This window comes from Crocuta crocuta, unplaced genomic scaffold, assembly GCF_008692635.1.
Source record: "Crocuta crocuta isolate KB4526 unplaced genomic scaffold, BGI_CrCroc_1.0 scaffold125, whole genome shotgun sequence".
Classification (NCBI taxonomy): domain Eukaryota; kingdom Metazoa; phylum Chordata; class Mammalia; order Carnivora; family Hyaenidae; genus Crocuta; species Crocuta crocuta.
This window is the reverse complement of record NW_027531143.1, coordinates 7,739,155-7,758,415: the sequence shown is the minus strand read 5'-3', so window position 1 is coordinate 7,758,415 and position 19,261 is coordinate 7,739,155. Positions and strand designations below refer to the sequence as shown.

The following is a 19,261-nucleotide window of genomic DNA, read 5'->3' as shown; positions in this document are numbered from 1 at the left end:
CGGGCGGGCTTTGACCCCGGCCTTGCCTGGAGGAGGAGGCGGAAGGTGGGTGCCAGCTCGGGTCCGCTCCCGCTAGCGGTCGCAGCAGTGCGCCCCCGGGAGGGATCCGGACCGCGGAGCCCCAAACCTTCTCCCGGATGGAGAGAGGGTGGCGCCTGGCGTGGGATGACGAGCGACGCGGGGACGTGGGGGAGGAGGGGATGGCCGGTTTGGGGCTGCGGCGTGTCGCTAGTGGAGGCTGCGGGGCTTGCGGGCTTCGGGATTTGTTGGGGCGAGCCGCAAGAGGCAGTCCTTAGAATGAGTTACTGACTGGCCCGTGGCTGCTGCAGGGGAAGAGATCCCCGAGAGAGGTCTAGTTAAAAGTCAAGGAGAAGAGCTTACATCATCTAAAAGGCAGGCAAGCGTGAACATATTTTGGTGTAGAATTTTACAGTAAAGAACGGTAAGCCAAATTGTGAGCCCCTGCCCGCTTTTGAGCCTCTGCTGATCGCCCTGTTTTGCCAGCCACTTGGGCCCAAGAAATGGAGTCTGCTAAATAATTTGTTCCTAGCACGTGTAGTGTGAGGATCTTTAGATTATTACCGCATTTCAAGATCCGTAGTTGGGATCGCCAAATGGTCATTACTTGCAACGCGGATACAGTTCTTGTTGAATCCGAGAGACTTGAGATTTCCCTTTCGTGGGTGGGGCTTAATGGGGAGACGATTAGAAGAGGCACTCCTCCAAGAGTGGATCAGAAAAGTCTGAGTGAAAGATGCCTGGAGTTTGAAATGGCTAGGGCTTCCCTAACAACACACAGTCTGGGTGTAGAGTTGGTGGGGAATGATGGATGTCTTGGAACATTGCACGGCTCAGGAGGAATTGGTTTACTCTTTAGAAGAAAATTCTGGGAGCTTGATTCTGAGCTGAAAGGTAGGTATGACTTGACACATTTGGATACTGAATGAAACTTGGAAAGAGTGAGAGATCTGGAGAGCGACAAAAATGCCTTTAGAGTTAAACTTGAAGTCGTCAAGCTATCTTGAAATTTAGAAGTTAGAGGTAGATTTCTGAACTTGGATTCAGACGGCATAACTTTATCCATCAGAACTCCTCTCCTCCAAGCTATCATAACACAGAGGCCTGGGAAGCTTAGGCTATTTAAACTAAACAAGTAAAAAGCTAATGGCCACTCTGGCCCACTGTTCTGCTTGCTGTCAATGAAAGTTCCTCAAACAAAATGGTTCTTTGAAAAGAGGATTAGCAGCCGACAGTTAAAATGAAGGCTCTTTTAGTGACTTGGGGGGGGGCCTCTTCAGCCAAGTCATTTTATCCTTTCCTTCCCTCCTCTTTCCCCATCTGTGCAATGAAGATAATAAAGCCCCAGGATTAAGTAACATGGGTGAAGCAGCTAGAAGATAACTGCAAAGACTGTTATTCTAGGATGAAATGTGAAGATCTCCTCATAACACATTGTGCCTTGTGACAAGACTTGTTAAAGTACATTCCATTCCAGGGGTGTCGAGGTGGTGTCTGAGAAACTAAAACGTTCACCGTTCAGAGGATTCGTCAGAACCCTCAAGGCCCGCACAAAGAGTATATTCTTGGGTCCTCCAAAAACCTGACCTAGCTGCTCTTTGACAAAGCTGGATATGACATAGGTTTTATAAAGGTGGAGATGACCAAAGTAGGCAAAAGTAGCCTTATATGTGTAGTATGCACCTACAGATAAAAGGGTCAAAGACATTGCCCCCATAAGCGTGTGATTTTAGTTCATTTCACATCCTTTAATTGGAGCCAGCCCAAAGCTTTCTAAGGGATTTTTTTTCATATATTTTACAATAGCTGTGAATATGCCTTATTGGTGTGACTGTTCATCTGGAGGCAAGGGGTTTTGACACCGTGAGGGGCTTTTGGTGTCTTTGGTAATAGTGATTATTATCAGCTGGTAATGAAGGTATGTGTTAATCTTGAGTTCAGAGGTGACCTAGAGGAGTGTACCATTCATTATCACTAGGGGAAAACAACCTAAAATCTTTACTTTTGATAGTGGGTCAATAGTATACACAGTACCAGCAGATGTACTGAATTATGCTTAATAAACACTGAGCTGCTGCTTGCCAGGCCTAAGGATAAAAAAAGATGAGTGTTGCCTTGAGGGGTTTGTTGTGCAGGAAATTAACCGTGTAGTGAGGGAGAGAGCAAAAATAGAAAAAAAATTGCAAATATGAATAGGCTTCAGAAAGGAGAGTTTCGGCTGTGTTTTGACAGAGGAGAGCGAGTTTACCTGGTAAGTGCGTGGTGTCACGTTCTGCCCAGTATACTGTTGGGGAAATACTGGTGGGTTGGTTGTTGGAGCCAGGTGGGGTGTGTTAGTGGGAAGGTTAGAGAACAGGGCTGTGACCTTTGACCCGTAGATACTAGGGAGCTTTTAAATGGTTTTATCCAGGGGAATTATATTAGATTTTTAGAAGGGTATTTCTTCCAAAGTCAGTAATTCAAATGATGTGAAAATGTTCTGGACGTAGATAATCTAAGTAGCATCTGACAGACCTCAGCCCTACTCAGCAGTTAAATATTTGAAAAAATATTTTTTGAAGCCTCCAGAAACTGTAGGAAAGTAGAGGTGATTATGCATACAACCAACTTTTATCAAGTATGTTTTACTTTTAAGATTGGGGGAATAGGGATACAAAGATAAGTAAGATATAGCTCCATTTTCAAGCAACTTGTAGTTCAGTAAGAGAAATAAAATTATAATACAGTATAGAATCTAAGTGTCATTAAGGGCCATTAAAAAAAAAAAAGTCAGGCCCTAGCATTGTAGGATTCCAAGATGAGAGAAGACACAAATTGTCTCTTAAATTAAAAATAAGTTCTTGGGACACCAGGGTGGCTCAGTTGGTTAAACTTCTGACTCTTGATTTTAGCTCAGGTCTTGATCTCAAGGTTGTGAGCTCAAACCCGGAGTTGGCTTCTTGCATGCTGTGGAGCCTGCTTAAGATTCTTTCTCTCTCCCCCCCGCCTCTCTCTGTTCCCATCTCAAAAAAAAAAAAAAAAAAAAAAGTTCTTAAGTAGAAATTAAGCTGCAACCAGGTAGCCAGTAATATTTAAAGCTTTCATCTGTTAATTCTTGCTTCTTACATTGCCTTCCCTCCCTCTTACTCTCCTGAGTCAAATTTTGGTTTTGACCATCATACTACTAGCTACGTGACCTTGGGCAAGTTATTACTTGACCTTATCGTCTCTCTCCTTAGTCATCTCCTTTGTAAGTGAGGAATAATACATCATAGGGTTGTGATTAAATAATATGTTAATATCCATAATGGTGTCTAGAAAAATAACTTATATGCATCAAGTATTTAGTATTATTTCTATTTGATATAAAAATGCTGTAATTGAATAAGAACTAACTTAAGAACAGAATATTTTTATTTTTTTGAGTTGCTAGCAGATCTGTGAACATCTAATAAAGTCTCTACATGTAAGGAACTCGGTTTTCACACTCCAGGAAACTAACCTTCTTGAGTAAATGATTTATTGTTTCCTTTTCATATTTGTTGATCACTTTTCTGAAATCCAATTTCTTCAGCTTTGTCATAAAGTCACTAATTGCCAAATCTACCATATTTTTAATTCAGATCTTGCCCTTTCATGGCCTTTGCTGCTGTTCATCACCCCCTCCTCTTTAAAAATTTATTTTCCCTTGGCTTTCCTAGAGCTCACCCCCTATACCAGTATTTATCTCCTATATCTAGGTCCCCTTCACTCACTTGCTACATATTGATGTTCTTTGGGGTTCTTTCTGTTGCCTTTTTTTCCCTGTAGTTTTAATGAGTGGCCAATAGCTACTTACAATCCAAGATGGCTACCACATATGTGTTAACGACTCATAAATCTGCGTTGGTGTCTTTTGATCTCCAGGCCCTAGAGTTTATCCCTATTTGAATGTCTTATGAGGACATCTCTAAACCCAGTAAGTTCTACAATGAGCTCATTATCACATACTTAACCACACATGATTTAATTAACCTTATTCCTCTGTTCTCTTTACCTAAGTGACACTGTTATCTTGTCTAGTCCCAAAGACAGATTTTCACATGAGAGGATAAATGCCTTCCTTTTGTATATTTGTCATCGTATTTGTCAGTCCAACTTCTGAAGGATTTATCTGTTCTTCATGATCCTCATCGTCATGGCTAAGTCCATCAGCCATCCCCTGACCTATAATTGCCTACTTGGCTATAATATTTTTGTGGCAGGGCTGCCAAAAATGGAACATTAATGTTTTGGAAACCTCAAGCTAGGATGAGATTGCTAGAAGAATATTGCTCTAAAAGAATCCTAGCACTGCATACAATCATGTAGAGTTTTAATGAGTGGCCAGTAGCTACTTACAATGCAAGTCTGCTACAAGCCATTGCATATGCTTTTCATCTGAGAGTTAATCTAGGTTGTAAAGGTCCCAGTCTTGAGTGTGTCAGTCCTCTGCCAGTAGATTGTCATCTGCTTATCTGTACTTTCCTGTCTAAAATTTGGCACCTTCAACATTATTCTCTCTATTCTGTTTCCAAGTTTTAGGAATATCCCTACACAAAAGGTCTAGAATATAAATGCAAGAAGACATCTTAGGAATCATCAGTAAATAAACCCATCATCAGCTGTGTTATTTTATAATGAAGAGATGGGCCCGCAGAATTTATATCATTTGCTTGGGATACTTGTTGAGTGTTGAGAAGAGGCCAGGATCTGTGAGGTTTTGGAAGCATTAATAGCTAGTTTTTATTCTTACCTTCCATATTATTAAATAGCTGGAGTTTTATTCCTGCTTCCCAGGTTTGTAACTGGGCAAGTTACTTAATTTACTCTCTCGTGAGTCTCAGATTCCTCCATCTATAAATGGTATTCTATCTACTCCTTTCTGGAGCCATTGTAAGGATGGCATAGCTGATGAGCCACTCAACTTGGAGTTGTTCTCTCCTACCAGTGTCTTGTAATTAACTAGTACAGGATTCCAGTTCTTCACTCCCTGTCCATTCATCCTTTGTAGATCTGAATGGCTTCATAGATCTCTGAAACTATAGCCAAAACTGCTCATTTTTGTACTTTTAAGGGGGAAGAGTCACTGGTTTTGGATCTTGTGACTCAAAACAGCTTAATCCCTGGCTTAGCAATTGTCAGGCTGAGGACCCAGAGCTCTTGGTGCCTCATAGCCAGGCCAGGTAGAACTTAGAATTGTTTGATATATTTGAGGGACAGTATATATTTTTTAAAAAATTAAGGGACTTCAGATACAAAGAATTAGGTATATTCTTTGGTTCGGGACACATTCTCATAACTGATCTATTTATTTAATTTTAATGATAGGCACCACCTGACATAAAGCTAGGACTTTGACAATAGTGTCTGTATAACCATATGGGCCCTTCCAGCCCCTTTCCCTCCCTGTCTCACCTGAGGCAGCTGTTTACTGAATCTTATCTTCATCATGCCTTGGTATCTTTTAAAATGCAGTTTTACTGCATCTATGGGTTTTCCAAACACATACACAGTTAACAACTATGTTACATGCCCTCTTCTGAGACTTTGGTTCACTTATTATAATGTGAAATTCATCCACGTAGTATTGCTGAGACTCCTCTATGTTGTGTGTCGCTGGGGTTTTCTGACTCTGTTTTGCATAGATGCCCCACTTTTTTTTTTCATTCTGTTGCTGATGGGTGTTTGGGTTACCCCAGGGTTATGCTTTTGTGCTACTTGGCTCATGTGAAGAGTGTCACTGTTTATGTTCATGCCTCTTGTCACAGATGTGCACACGTTTCTCTTGGATTTATACCTATAAGGGGACATGCTAGGTTGTAGAGTATGTGCAGAAGATACATGACTTTCAGCTGCCAAAGGTTCTCCCTACCCTCCAAGGTTTGGTAAGCCTTAGCCAGATTCTCCAGGACTGTTTGACATTATTCTTGAAATCCATTCTGTAGGTAAGAATTCCTTTTTGGTATTCCATATTCTAAATGCATAAATACAATACTAACTTCCTTCCACTGAAGCACGTTCTATAGAGTTTAAGCCACGTTCTCAGACCTGATGCATCAGAATCCCGTGGAGCTTCTCTGAAAACACTGATTTTGTGAGTTTCACTCCCGGAGTTTCTGAATCTTTAGACCTGGAGTGAGACTTGAGAATTTGCATTCTTTTTCTTTTCTTTTCTTTTTTTTTTCCTAAATACTTATTCATTTTTAAGAGACAGAGCACGAGAAACAGAGCATGAGTAGGGGAAGGCAGAGAGAGAAGGAGACACAGAATCTGAAGCAGGATTCAGGCTCTGAGCTGTCACAACAGAGCCCGATGTGGGGCTCGAACTCACGAACCGTGAGACCATGACCTGAGCCAAAGTCAGTCTCTTAACCAACTGAGCCACCCAGGCGCCCCAAGAATTTGCATTCTTAATGAGTTCCTAGGTGCTAGTGATGCTGGTCATGAGACCACAATTTGAGAACCATAACCAATGACTGAATTTGAACTGAATCATTGAAAAAGGTATTACAGATACATGATTACATCATTAAAAATCCATGAATTATGGTGGGTTTTGTTATTTCCATTGCCTTTAATATGTGTTGTTACCTTAATTGTTTTAGGAACAAAGTACTGATAAATGGTAACTTTTTTATTTGGACTTCTTAGCTGACTTTCAACCTTACAATGTAAGATTGATTTTAAAACAGTGCTTCTCTTTTGTTCTTAACAATCCTCTTGTAAGACTATGATTGTGGCTTTCCTACACATACCCCGGAAGAATTTGAAATTGGTACACTGTCTCTAAATGATCATGCTCTTGATACATACACCAGATCACCTTGCTGCTCCTCTGAGCTGGCACCAGTCAGGATCAAGTTGAAAGCCCTTCTAAGATGCAGCATGGCTTAAGTGTGGGTTCTTGTCTGTCATCGTACTAAAGTAGCATACCTCACACTAATATGTCACTGAACTGAATTGACATTTATTCAGCAGACGTTTTACTGGATCCTACCATGGCTCATATATGATACGTCATAGCAAAGCGGAGTACCAACAGTACAATGCCAAGCCTGCTGACCAGGAGCTCAGGTTAGGTGGTGGGAGAGAAGTTTCATTACAGCGAGCTCTGTGTTGTAAGAGTTAATGCAAAGTGGGGGCTCCGGGGTGGCTCAGTTGGTGAAATGCCCTACTTTGGGTCCTTGAGTTTGAGCCCCACGTTGTCGGGCTCTGTGCTGATAGCTCAAAGCCTGAAGCCTGTTTATGATTGTGTGTCTCCCTCCCTCCCTCTCTCTTGCTCTACCCCTCCCTCTCTCTCCCCATCTCTTCCTCTCTCTCTCTCCCCCTCTCCTCCTTTCTTCCTCTCCCTCCCTCCCTTTCCCTCCTCCCTCATTCTCCCTCCCTCCCCCCCCAAAGGTAAATAAATATTTAAAAAAAAGTTAATGTAAAGTGACCTGGAAGTACAAACAGAAGGGAATGGCAGTTCCAGGAAGGCTTGGCACTTTGGGATCTGTATTCACTAGATTAAAAAAAAAAATTTTTTTAATTGCTGTAACATGGAATGTTTTGTCTGCTCTTTTTTTTTTTTAATTGAAAAAAAAATTAATGTTTACTTTTGAGAGAGAGAGCGAGAGACAGAACATAGGCCAGGGAAGGGCAGGGGCAGAGAGAGGCAGACACAGAGTCCAAAGCAGGCTCCAGGCTCTGAGCTTGTCAGCATAGAGCCCGACTTGGGGCCTGAACCCACGAACTGTGAAATCAAGACTTGAGCTGAAGTCAGAGAATCAACCAGCTGAGCCACCCAGGTGCCCCCACACCTTGTCTGCTATTATGTAGTTCACATCCTAGTTGGTCAGTTGGAATAATTACTGTCTTATTGTAATGTAGTCTCATGGTGACTTGGTAGAAAGGTGAGTTACCTGTGTGTGTGTTAGCTCATATACTGTGTTTTCCCTTCTCTCTTACAATAAAGGCAGCAGGGTGTAACAGTTAAATGTGTTGGACTACTTGGGTTTGAGTCTTGGCTTCGTCACATTCTAGTTGTGTGACCGAGCAAGAAAAAACTCTGGGTCTCAATTTTGTTATCTGTAATGGGGTGGAGAGTGTAACTATTTGGGCTATTGTGAGATTAAGTGAGTCATTATATTAAAATGCTTTAAATTTTTCCTAGTACATGGTTTATGCATAATAAGTTGTTACTGTTGTTAGGGATACGTGGGTGGCTCATTGGGTTATGTGTCCGACTCTTGGTTTTGGCTTAGTTCATAATCTCAGAGTTTGTGAGTTCAGACCCCACATCAGGCTTTGCACTGACAGTATGAAAAGCCTGCTTGGGATTCTCTCTGTCTTCCCCTTCTGCGCTCGCTCTCTCTCAAAATAAATAGATAAACTTAAGGAAAAATAGTTAATGTTGTTAGAATTAGGTAGAATTTCATTTGCTAAACATATGGTTGTGAAGACAATGTGTGCACATTGATATAATAATGTAAAGAGGAAATTTTGATATGAATAGCTGTACTCAACTCCATATAAGATCCCATGAGAAATGTAAACAACATAGTTAATAGACTAAAAATTCTCTAAAGGTCATCTAATTCAACCTCCTTATTTTGCAGAAGTGAATACTGAAAACCAGAGAAATGATGACCAGCTCAGGGCTACTCAGTAAATGACAGAAGTGGCCCGGAGAACCTTAGCCCCTGACACCTGGCCTAGTGCTCTTTCAGTATCCCCTGCAGCTTCCTGAAATGACACTGCCCTGAGACAAACTAACAGTTCAGTTGGGGGCCGTGACCCGAACAGATGAAAACTTTAACAGTGCAAGTCGGTGCATAATGAAATCTCAGATGGTGGGGCCTGTCTCCAAGTACATTCCTTATGTAACTTCATAAACTGCTCTCCTGAAGCAGAGAAAGACATCTTACTGCTTGAGTCATAGAAGATCGATAGAGTAAGAGCATTCTTTTTTGAAAAGAATCTTAATAGTTTTAAATCAATGTCAATCTGTTTTCCCTCCTTTCTCCTACCAAGTTGAGATTATAACGGAGCCAGAGGGACACTCCCTTTTGCTGAGTGTGCCAGTACTGTGTCTTCATTCTTCACAGCAGTTGTGGGAATGGGATGGTCTTCCCTGATGAGCTAGCGCCCCACGGTTATGCTCCAGCAAAGCAGGGCACCACTGGAAGACTGTGTCACCCTTGCTCACTTGTATGTGTGAACAGGTGGGAGAGGTGCTAGAAATGTAATTGCTTGTTGGAAAGAGTGTATCATTTGTCTAAGTTGATATTTACACTAAAGGGTAGGGTGCTACCATCTGGGATTGAGGTGGGTGTACTTCCACATACGTTATCTCATTAATTGTCCATGAATCCACTGCCTTTAAAGATATTACAAAATAACCCGGCTCCTAAAACACTCCAGCTATATCACAGTGTCCTAGTGAAGAAGTGAATGGAGGTAGGGTCCATCCCTCCCTACACCCAGCCCTTTCATCCCACAGGATTGTTGTGTTAGTAACAGTTTGTAACTTTTCTAGACCTCTCTCCTAAAGTTAGGTAGTATTTATATAGTTTGATTTAATTAAACATGGTGATCATACTATTCTTTTTTTTTTTAATTTTTTTTTAATGTTTTATTTATTTCTAGGAGAGAGAGAGAGACAGCGTGAGCAGGGGAGGGTCAGAGAGAGAAGGAGTCACAGACTGAAACAGGCTCCAGGCTCTGAGCTGGCAGTCAGCACAGAGCCCGATGCGGGGCTCGAACCCATGAACCGCAAGATCATGACCTAAGCGAAAGTCGGACGCTTAACCGACTAAGCCACCCAGGCGCCCCAAGTGATCATACTATTCTTATTATATATAATTTTTTTTTTGCTGTACATGCAGATGTGCTTAATAATCCCAAAGTAGCCCATCTTTTGGCTAAACTATTTGTATTGGCTTTTAACTGCTTCTTGATGGACATTTAGGTTGTCTCCAGTTCGTTGCCATTATGTTCTGCTTGCCCCTTTGTATGATGGGGTCTGTAGTCAAAGAAGCCTATTTACAAGATGGCAAATTTTTGTACAATGCTACATTGCCATCTGAAACTACAAACTACTGACCTTTGCTAAAGTTCTGTTTCCCTTACGTAACTGATTATCTGAGTAGCTGTAGGACTTTTGTATAATTTGTAACTGGGTTTTGCCCAACAGAGCTGCTTGCTTTTGTTTATTAAGATACCGCTGACTGATTAATCTGGAAATAAGTATTTTACATTTTTTCTTACTTATGCCATTCTACTATTAATTTTGGTGTTTGAGAGTGACACAATTCATGCCCATTACTGCTGCTTATCACTGTAATTGCCTTTTAAAAACATAGATTTTTTTTTCCTCATTGTAGAAAAACACATTCACTTACAGAAAATTTGGGAGACCCAAAAAACTAAAGATTACCCATAATATCTGTGTGTGTAAATGAAAGGGATAAAGACCCTTGCCCCTCTCTTTTCTACTCACAAGTTGGTCTTGTTTTCTAGTTTTATCTATATGTATATACTCATATAGTTTTGGGAGTTTTTTAAAGACCAAATAAGGTCATGTTAGACCATTGTTCTGCAACTTTTTTTTTTTATCAACAAAATATAAAAAATTTCCAAGTTAGTAAAGTATCTCAAAGTAGTTAACATTTACTGGGCACTTACCAGGTACCACATGCATAAACTTTTAATAAGGTCATTAAATAAAATTTAAAACTAAATATGGTATTTACCCATATGATAATCCTTTGAGACTAAAGACTTTTTATACTCTTCTTTTGCAAATGAGGAAAATGAAGTTCAGAGATTTCTGTCCAGGGCCACTTAGTTTGTGGGGAGTGGAACTGGGATTTAAAACCTGGTCTGGCTTTGGATCCTGTGCTCTTAACCATTATACCATACTGTTACTCACACTGCAGCAACAGTTGGTTCAAGGATGTGTGTAAGTTTAAAATATAGCATGTTTAAAATATAGTAGCTCCTCCTGGCATTACTAAGAGGGTGGCTTTCTAATGGCGGATTCTGGCTTGGAGCTTTACCAAGATTGTATCTCTCAACCCAAAGGGATATGCATGAAATATTTTACCATAATTTGTGTCTTCACACTATTTTGTGCAGTCCTTGCCCAGTTAGAGATGTGGGTTAATGAGTGATGGCCTTTAATAATTGTAAGGAGTATTGCTTCCTGAGCCTTTTATCCGCTAAAGCAGCAGCATGTGTTGGTTAAGAGAATGGGCTCCGGAGCCTGGGGGTCGGGGGAGTGGGTGGGTAGCCTTTCTGTGCCTTAATTTCCTTACCTGTGAAAAAGAAATGATATTATAGGATTGTTGTGAGAATTGACATTGTATATGTAAAGCATTTAGAACATCACCTGGCATATGTTTGTTAAATCAGTTCCCTAGCTATTAGGTATGCTGTGCTTAGTTTTAGTTCTTCGCCTATTACCTCATTAAATGCCCACAACCACCCTCCAAAAAGAGAGTGCTACCCCATTTTCCAGGTGAGGAAACCAGCTGGGAGAGACTTGGTCAGGATGTGATCCTAGTCTGTCCGGCTTAGGCTCGTGAAGCTTGCCCTGTTTGCACAGTACTCCTCAACTGTCGGGCTTCCTCGTAGCCACACACTCAACAAAAGTGATGGTAAGGGCATGCCACGTTGGAGCTTCAGCCATTCAGATAGCTATTCAAACTTAAGTTATGAGGAATTTGTTTCTATGGAAAATTTTTATGCTTTTAAATTACGCTGCTCAGATGAATTAGTTTAGATTTGAAATTTGTAAAATACAGACTTTCTAAGAAGTTGAATTTAGTGTGTTTCTACACTGATACTCAAACCTGAATGGTTTTGTGTAAGGTAGCAAAAGTATTTATAATGGAATTAAAATCTGTAGTCTTCTTTGGAACAAAATTATAGATAGTATTAGTTTTTAAAGTAATCATAATACATTTGTTTTTTGAGAGTAATAACATCTATTTAAAATGTGCTGATAGGGGCGCCTGGGTGGCTTAGTCGGTTAAGCGTCTGACTTTCGCTTAGGTCATGATCTCGCGGTTCGTGGGTTCGGGCCCCGCGTCGGGCTCTGTGCTGACTGCCAGCTCAGAGCCTGGAGCCTGTTTCAGTCTGTGACTCCCTCTTTCTCTGACCCTCCCCTGCTCACACTGTCTCTCTCTCTCTCTCTCTCCTAGAAATAAAATATTTAAAAAAAAATGTGCTGATAACTGAATTTTTAATTTTTATGGGTGAATTTATAAGGTAAGACCAGTACGTGAAGACATAGTTTTAACAGTTTTCTTAACCTGACAATTTGGTAACTCTAACTTTGTGAGATTTTAGCAAAGACTTTAGTGAGCTGTTTGTGACAAACCCTGTGCAATGTTTAGAAGTCTAGATGGGATAGTGTTACTACATTCCTGTAATGAAAAGCCATTATCTTCTGACACTTGATGGAAGTTTTAGAATTCTGATTAGGTAGGCAATTGCACCTTCTCAAGTTCAAATTTCAAGTGAACTTGAAAAGACCACTTAAAATGTTGTACTGTGTGAGGGAAATCTTGTAATCAGGATACTACTTAGTTTCTGCTGAGCCCTTTTTCAGTTAGTAGTTGGGTGAGAGATTTGGGGGATGAAGAGAGTAATACTTTTCTCTAAAGGACTTACATCTTTTGTGTCTTTTCCATTGCTATTTTCCTTTGCTTGCCAGAATGAACATGTTAATTTATCATTGGTTATTGAGTATTGTTCTGTCTGTTAAGAGTAGTGGAGGGAATACAGAAATTAAAATGTATGGTACATGAGAGTCTGGCTAGGAACAATGCCACAAATTACTAAGTATACAAAGTACCTAGAGAGTAGAGTTTTGTGAGCTGTGTGGAGGCGTTGATAGTGATTGTTCTGGGCTTTGAAGAAGCGTTAGTTTCGGGTGAGATGAGAAACGAAGGCATAGGTGGAGCACAAAGGCTGGAAGTGAGTGGGCCATATGTGGGATGCGGTTCATTTTATAAACATTTATTGAGTACCTGCTTTGTTTCAGGCACTGTTTGATAACAAAGATCCCCACTCTGTAGGAAAGTTCATACATAACTTCCTGTAGAAGTTCATAAACTAGTGGCAGGAGGCAGCCACCTATAGTAAGATGGACTGATTAATTGTACTACAGGATGACATTGTCATAAAGCTGATTGTTGCACTTGTATATGATGTCACTTTAGTTATGTTTCAGCTTGAGACCTGTAAATTATGGGAGGGACTCAAAATGTATGCATATTGTTTTTAAACTTGTATTATATACTGCTGCATAACAATTTACTCCAGAACTTTGCAGCTTAAAATGACAAACATTTATTTCCCAATATCTGTCCCAGGAATCTGAGTGCAGTTTGTCTGGGTGCCTCTGGCTTAGGATCTCTCGCTAGGCTGCTGTGAAGATGTTGGCCAAGGTGGCAGTCGTCAAGGTTTGACAGGGGGAGGATCTGCTTCTAAACTCACTCCTGTGAATCTAGGCAGTCTTCAGGTCTTCACTGGTTATTGGCTGGAGACATTGAGACATCAGCTCCTTGCCACATTGGCCTCTGCTCACAACATGACAGAAAGAGGGACCCAAGAGGCAGTGGGTGATAAATGATCCCATACAGAAGCCACAGCCTTTTTATAACCTAAATATGGAAGAGAAATCTTGTCATCTCTTGGTGTATTCTATTTGTTGGAAGCTAGCCACTAAACCCAGCCCACATTTAAGGAGCAGGGGCACGCAAAGGTGTGCACACCAGGAAGCAGGGATAACTAGGAGTCGTATTAGAGGTTGCCTACTCCCAAATTTTACACGTGACTAGTGTATATTGAAACCCCCAGAGTCTTTTGTATAGAAGGAAGAGCAATAACCAGCCAAGGAACTTTTCTGTTGGAAACAAAACAACAGCAACAAAAAGCAATGTGCGTAATTAACCAGAACCACAAATGTTTTTGCTAAACGTCTACAAACTTTTGGTTTTGATGTTGTCTTAATATTTACTCTAGAATACAAAATGGTAAAGTGAGTGATTCCACCCTCGTTAAACTTTCTATAGAACTAAACTCATTTCTGAGAATTGTTTTAAACCTTTTGAAAGCAAGGTATTTCTAAATGAGAAAGAAGCTGTTTGTGGCATAGCAGAGGTTTATCAGTATACCTCAATTTAGGTAGTAGATATGTTCCTTTAAGGATTATGCTCTGAGTGGAATGATATCAGGTGAACTATGGGACTCATTCTCTTTTAAGAAATTTGATGGAAATCTTTTTTATTCTATTCTACTTTTAACTCTTATCTTTTTATATATAGAGGTTTATGTGTACAGCATAGAAAGGTTACCTGTGTGATGGAGTGAAAAGAGCAGTTTTGAAGACAGACTTGTGTCCAGGCTTCACAACCAACCTGAAATGTGGCCTCATGCAATCCTGTTGGCTTCCCTGAGCCCAAGTTTTCTATCTATAATACAGATAGATATATATGAAAGAAAATGCTTTGACATGAAGAATGATAAATTTATGAAACTTACTGAAATCTTCATTTTTCAGAAAGGACACAGTTAATTTCAGATGTCTCACTATTTCCCAATTTTCTGTTATGATTCTAACCTAGAAAATGCCACTAGACAATTCTTAATTGCGTAATCATTTTACCCAGGAAAGACTAGAGTACCTGTGCTTATTTATACCCAAAATATGGCATTGGTGCTTTGGCAACATATGAGGGAAGCCAAAGTAGTTCTTCAGAAAAGAGTAAGGTAACATTTTTACAGAAACTACTGCAATTTTGCTACAATTAGTAAGATTTTTTTGTTATGTGGACTGACTTATTGGAATGTACTTTGAGAAATATTTGGAATCAAGAAAGTTTATTAGATGCCTATGTATGTTACCCACCAGCAGGGAATAAAACTCTCTGATGTAGAGAATAGGAATTTTTATAGGTTACTTTATAGATTTTTTTCTTTAATTTATTTCAAGGTTATTCCTCAACAATCTTAGATGAGTGAAAGGACTTTTACAATATGGGGTTAAGTTATTTAGTCTTTAAGATTTGCTCATAAAATTCATTCATTAATTTGACCTGTCTTGGAATCTAGGCAGCTTCCCCAACCAACGGTATATATAAAGAATTGGGGGTTATAGCTTACTTGAATCTGAAATGATTTACTGGAGACTTTCCCCCTTTCTCCTTCTATAATGAATCTATAATAACAATGCTAGTATAATCAAGTTTATTCTTATGTGACTTGTCATGGGGGCTCATGGTTCACTATGTAATGATTTGCTATGACTTGAATAATTTATTATGTGAACTTTGTTGTGTGTTTCAGCACTTGGCTTTCATGGAGTCCTTCTTGGCTGCCTTTAAAGCTTTCAGAGTTGAAATACTTGTAATGGTGTTAGGTTTATGCAAAGCAGAGATATTCCTGTTAGCTTTTTTTTTCTTTTGAAATTAATATTGATTTTTTAATAATATCTTTACAAAAATAGTTTGTAATCTTAAACAAAGAAATTTAGCTATGGTTGAGCTAGAATAGAATAACTTGCTTAAATTAGTTTCTTGGTTTGGGGATGTATATTGATTAATAGTCTGGTTGGGTAGCTTTTCTTTTATTACAAGCCTCTTGGTGTATAATTTGGTGCATCATTGAACAGAAGAGAATACATAGAAACTTTTAGATTGCGTGAAGTATATGAGTTGGTTAAGTTCTTTTTCTGGTAGAGCTTCAAAGTGGAGTTTTGGTTTTCATTGTGAACATTTAACTAGACCTGAATATTTCATAGTCAGTTGTTTCTTGTTATTTTAATTAACAAATCCACTGTCCAAACATGTAGACCCAGGAGAGCTAAATTCACAAAGAAAGAATAACTGACTTAAATTACAATTTTAAAGAATGGATGTGTAGCAAACATTTTGGTGTTTGATCTTTCTGTAAGAAGAGAAAAGGAATTTAAGGTAGTATTGTGTCTTATTTAAAAAAAAAAAGAACAAGAAGGTCTTGGAAATATGCCTATTTTCTTCTGATCTGATGCCTCCCCTCAACGTAATGATTATGAGGAATTAATCCACTGACTAATATGTTTTTATGAGGATATCTGTCTCCAAATTTTCTCAGGATTTGTGTTCAACTTTTATTAAAAGCATCAGTGCCTTTTGTTACAGATTGTGGAATCCCGTGTTTTATATCAAGCAGTCAGATCTGTGTCCAGATGATGGTGATGATGATGGTGATGATGACAACTGATAGTAATTATGTGTGTCCCATATGCCGGGTTGTGTGCTAAGTACTTCTTTATGTGCATGAACTCACTTAATGCTCAGAGGAAACCATGAAGTAAGCCATTATTATGGCATTTTATCAGTGAGGAAACTAGGGCTTAGAGAGGTTAAATAACTTACCCAAAGCAGAGCTAGGCTGGAGTAGATGGGTTTATTGTCCCTTGGATCCTGTTTTGTTTATGGCTACTAGCTCTGAAAGCAAAAAGTGAAATCGTTGTCGTTCTTGGTGCAGACCTTTATCCTGTTTATCCTATTGCCAAAGGCACCCATTTAAGGACAGGGAGAAGTGCAAAATAGTTCATGGTGCATAAGGCACATGAGTAGAAAAATAGAAAAAATTGGTGCTGGATTGGGTAACAACCACCTATATGTGTGTGACATTGTAACATGTAATACAGTACATAACATCATTTGGATTAGTATATATTATAGGCTGCTATTATGACCTAGGAATCATCTTTGATTTCTCTTTTGCACATACTTCATTCCATCTTCCAAGTCCTGAAGATTCTATCTCCAAAACACATCCTTAATTTATCTACCTGTGTCTATTTCTGTTTAAGCTGTAGTGTAGAACTGTCTTCTTGCCTGAACTCTTCCCGTAGCCTCATATCTCCCAGCCTCCGTTATTGCCCACCTATAATATATTCAGGGGGTAGACTAGCTGAAGTGATCTTTTTGACACTGATAGTAATCTCTTCAAAGCCTAGAGAAGATCCCATTGTTTTACGGCCTGAATATCTTCCGTGGCTGGCTTTTCATTGCCATTTAGAGAAAATCCAGCTTCCTACCATCTGTCCTTGTGTACTTCAAAGATACTGGCCTTCTTTACGGTTTTCATACTTACCAAGTTCATTTCCTCTACCTGGGCTGCTGCAGCCCAGGAGCATCTTGTGGCTGACTGCAAATCATTTAGGTCTCAGGTTAACTGTCAGCATTTCGATGCAGCCGTCCCTGATGAATCTAGATTTCTCCACTCCAGGACTCTCACGTTACTGTGCTTGGCTTTCTTTATAGTTCTTACCACTCTCTGACTGTGAGGTTAATTTATTGCCTAGTTATCTATTTCTACGCCCACTAGAATGTGAACTTGAGAGCAGGGCTTCCCCTGTGCCTAGAAAAGGGTGTCTGACACATATTAGCAAAATTAAAAATATTATTGAATGAGTGAAAATTTTCATCTCACTTCTGTATTACATTATGAATATTTCCACAATCTTAAATACTCAGAACAGATTGTGAGCTCTTTGTTTCATAGGCCAGATCTGGCCTAAAAACACATTTTATTTGGCTTATTAAAAAATGTTTGAAGTATAACTTACATCCAGTAAAGCACGGATCTTAAGTGTATAACTTGAAGGATTATACTAATGTGCATACTTGTTCAGTCCCTCTCGGATCACCATGTAAAAGGCTCTTTCACATCTTCCAGCTACTCCCCCTTCCCACAGGTACCTTGCATGATTTTTTTAATTAGCTTCTAACATTAGGAGATTTCACAAAATTTCGTTAGAATTTTTTATGGTGGAGAGATATTTATTTCTTCCATTTTTCTTTATAAAAAAGTGGAAATATGACGGTAGGCTGAAAATGTTATATGAAGGGTTCTTATACTTAGTCCACTTCATTCATATATATTTCGGGCCTTTTGTGTATTTGTTAGCCACCCTAACGCCACATAGTTGTGTTTAAAGGTGTTCTGTTGTATAAATGTGTCATTTATGTAACCAGTCTCCTGTGGAACATACAAGCTATTTCTGATTTCAAGAACAACTTGTAGACGAATCTTTGTACAAATCTTTTTTAGTTTCAAGTTTTTATTTTAATTCCAGTTAACATACAGTGTAGAATTGGTTTCAGGTTTAGAATTCAGTGATTCATCAGTTAAAATGCAATGCTCAGTGCTCATTACAAAAAGTGCCGTCATTAATGTCCATTACCCATCTAGCCCATCCCCTCCATCACCCCTCAGTGTGTTCTCTGTAGTTAAGAGTCTTTTTTTCCTGGTTTGCCTCTCTTTTCTCCCCCCATGTTCACCTGTTTTGTTTCTTAAGTTCCACATAAAAAATATGGAATGTTTCATGAATGTGTCATCCTTGTGCAGGGGCCATGCTAATCTCTGTATTGTTCCAATTTTAGTATATGTGCTGTTGAAATGAACATAAGTCATTATTAGGGTAAAACTTCATAGTTCATATTTCTAGGTCAAAATGTATTTTCAGGATTTGGTACATATTGCCAAATTGCTGGGAGTTGTACAAAGTTGTACTTTGTGGCCAACAGTGTATGGGAGTATGCTATTTTCTACATCTTTGCCACCATCAGGAATTGCAATTAAAAAAAATTTTTTTTGCTAACATAGTTTAAGTAAAAGTAAAAAAATGAGCTGCCACCACAGAGCCTGATGCAGGGCTCGAGCTCACAAACCAAGAGATCATGACCTGAGCCGAAATCAGATGCTTAACCAACTGAGCCACCCAGGTGCTCCTCTGTATTCCTGATTCTTAAACACACATACACACATGTGCACACATGCACACAGATTATCATTCTGCTCTACCACAGGAGTGCAGGAGTAATAATTCAAAATCCTTCTTTTTACACATTGATTTTATATTTGCTTTTATTTTTAGTTAAATGCTATTATTTTATAATTTGCTTTTTAAGGAGATGCCTACATAGAAGAGTGACAGCAGCTGGACTGCATGTTTCACTGCTGAACTGGCTCCTCAGGTATCCTGGCTCTGGTGACTGCTATGGGAGAGTGGATGACTGTTACAGATCCAGATCTGTCTTCAGGTACCAGAGTCTAAAATAAGTGTCAACTAAAGCAGCAGTTGTAAAGGTGGATTTTTAAATGAAACTGTAAAATGATTACACAAATATTGAAGAGGTGACTAGAGAGAGACATGAATAGTTGTAAAATATCTAATTTTTATCTTCAGAAAAACTATCTG

General features: G+C 39.4%; 1 protein-coding gene and 1 pseudogene across 4 annotated transcripts in view; one reads left to right on the top strand and one right to left on the bottom strand.

Moving 5' to 3' along the window:
* The window catches only part of SSX2IP (SSX family member 2 interacting protein), a 43,219-nt gene continuing 23,958 nt past the window's right edge, over positions 1 to 19,261 (top strand). For all 4 annotated transcript variants that reach the window (XR_013336846.1, XM_077771093.1, XM_077771092.1 and 1 more), the window contains exons 1-2: positions 1 to 45; positions 18,972 to 19,103. Coding sequence is in view for 3 of the 4 variants with exons in the window: in XM_077771093.1 (XP_077627219.1) it covers positions 19,061 to 19,103 (43 nt within the window). In the remaining variant the exon portion in view is untranslated. The remainder of the gene's footprint in view (positions 46 to 18,971; positions 19,104 to 19,261) is intronic.
* Positions 18,368 to 18,465, bottom strand: LOC144237455 (U6 spliceosomal RNA; annotated as a pseudogene).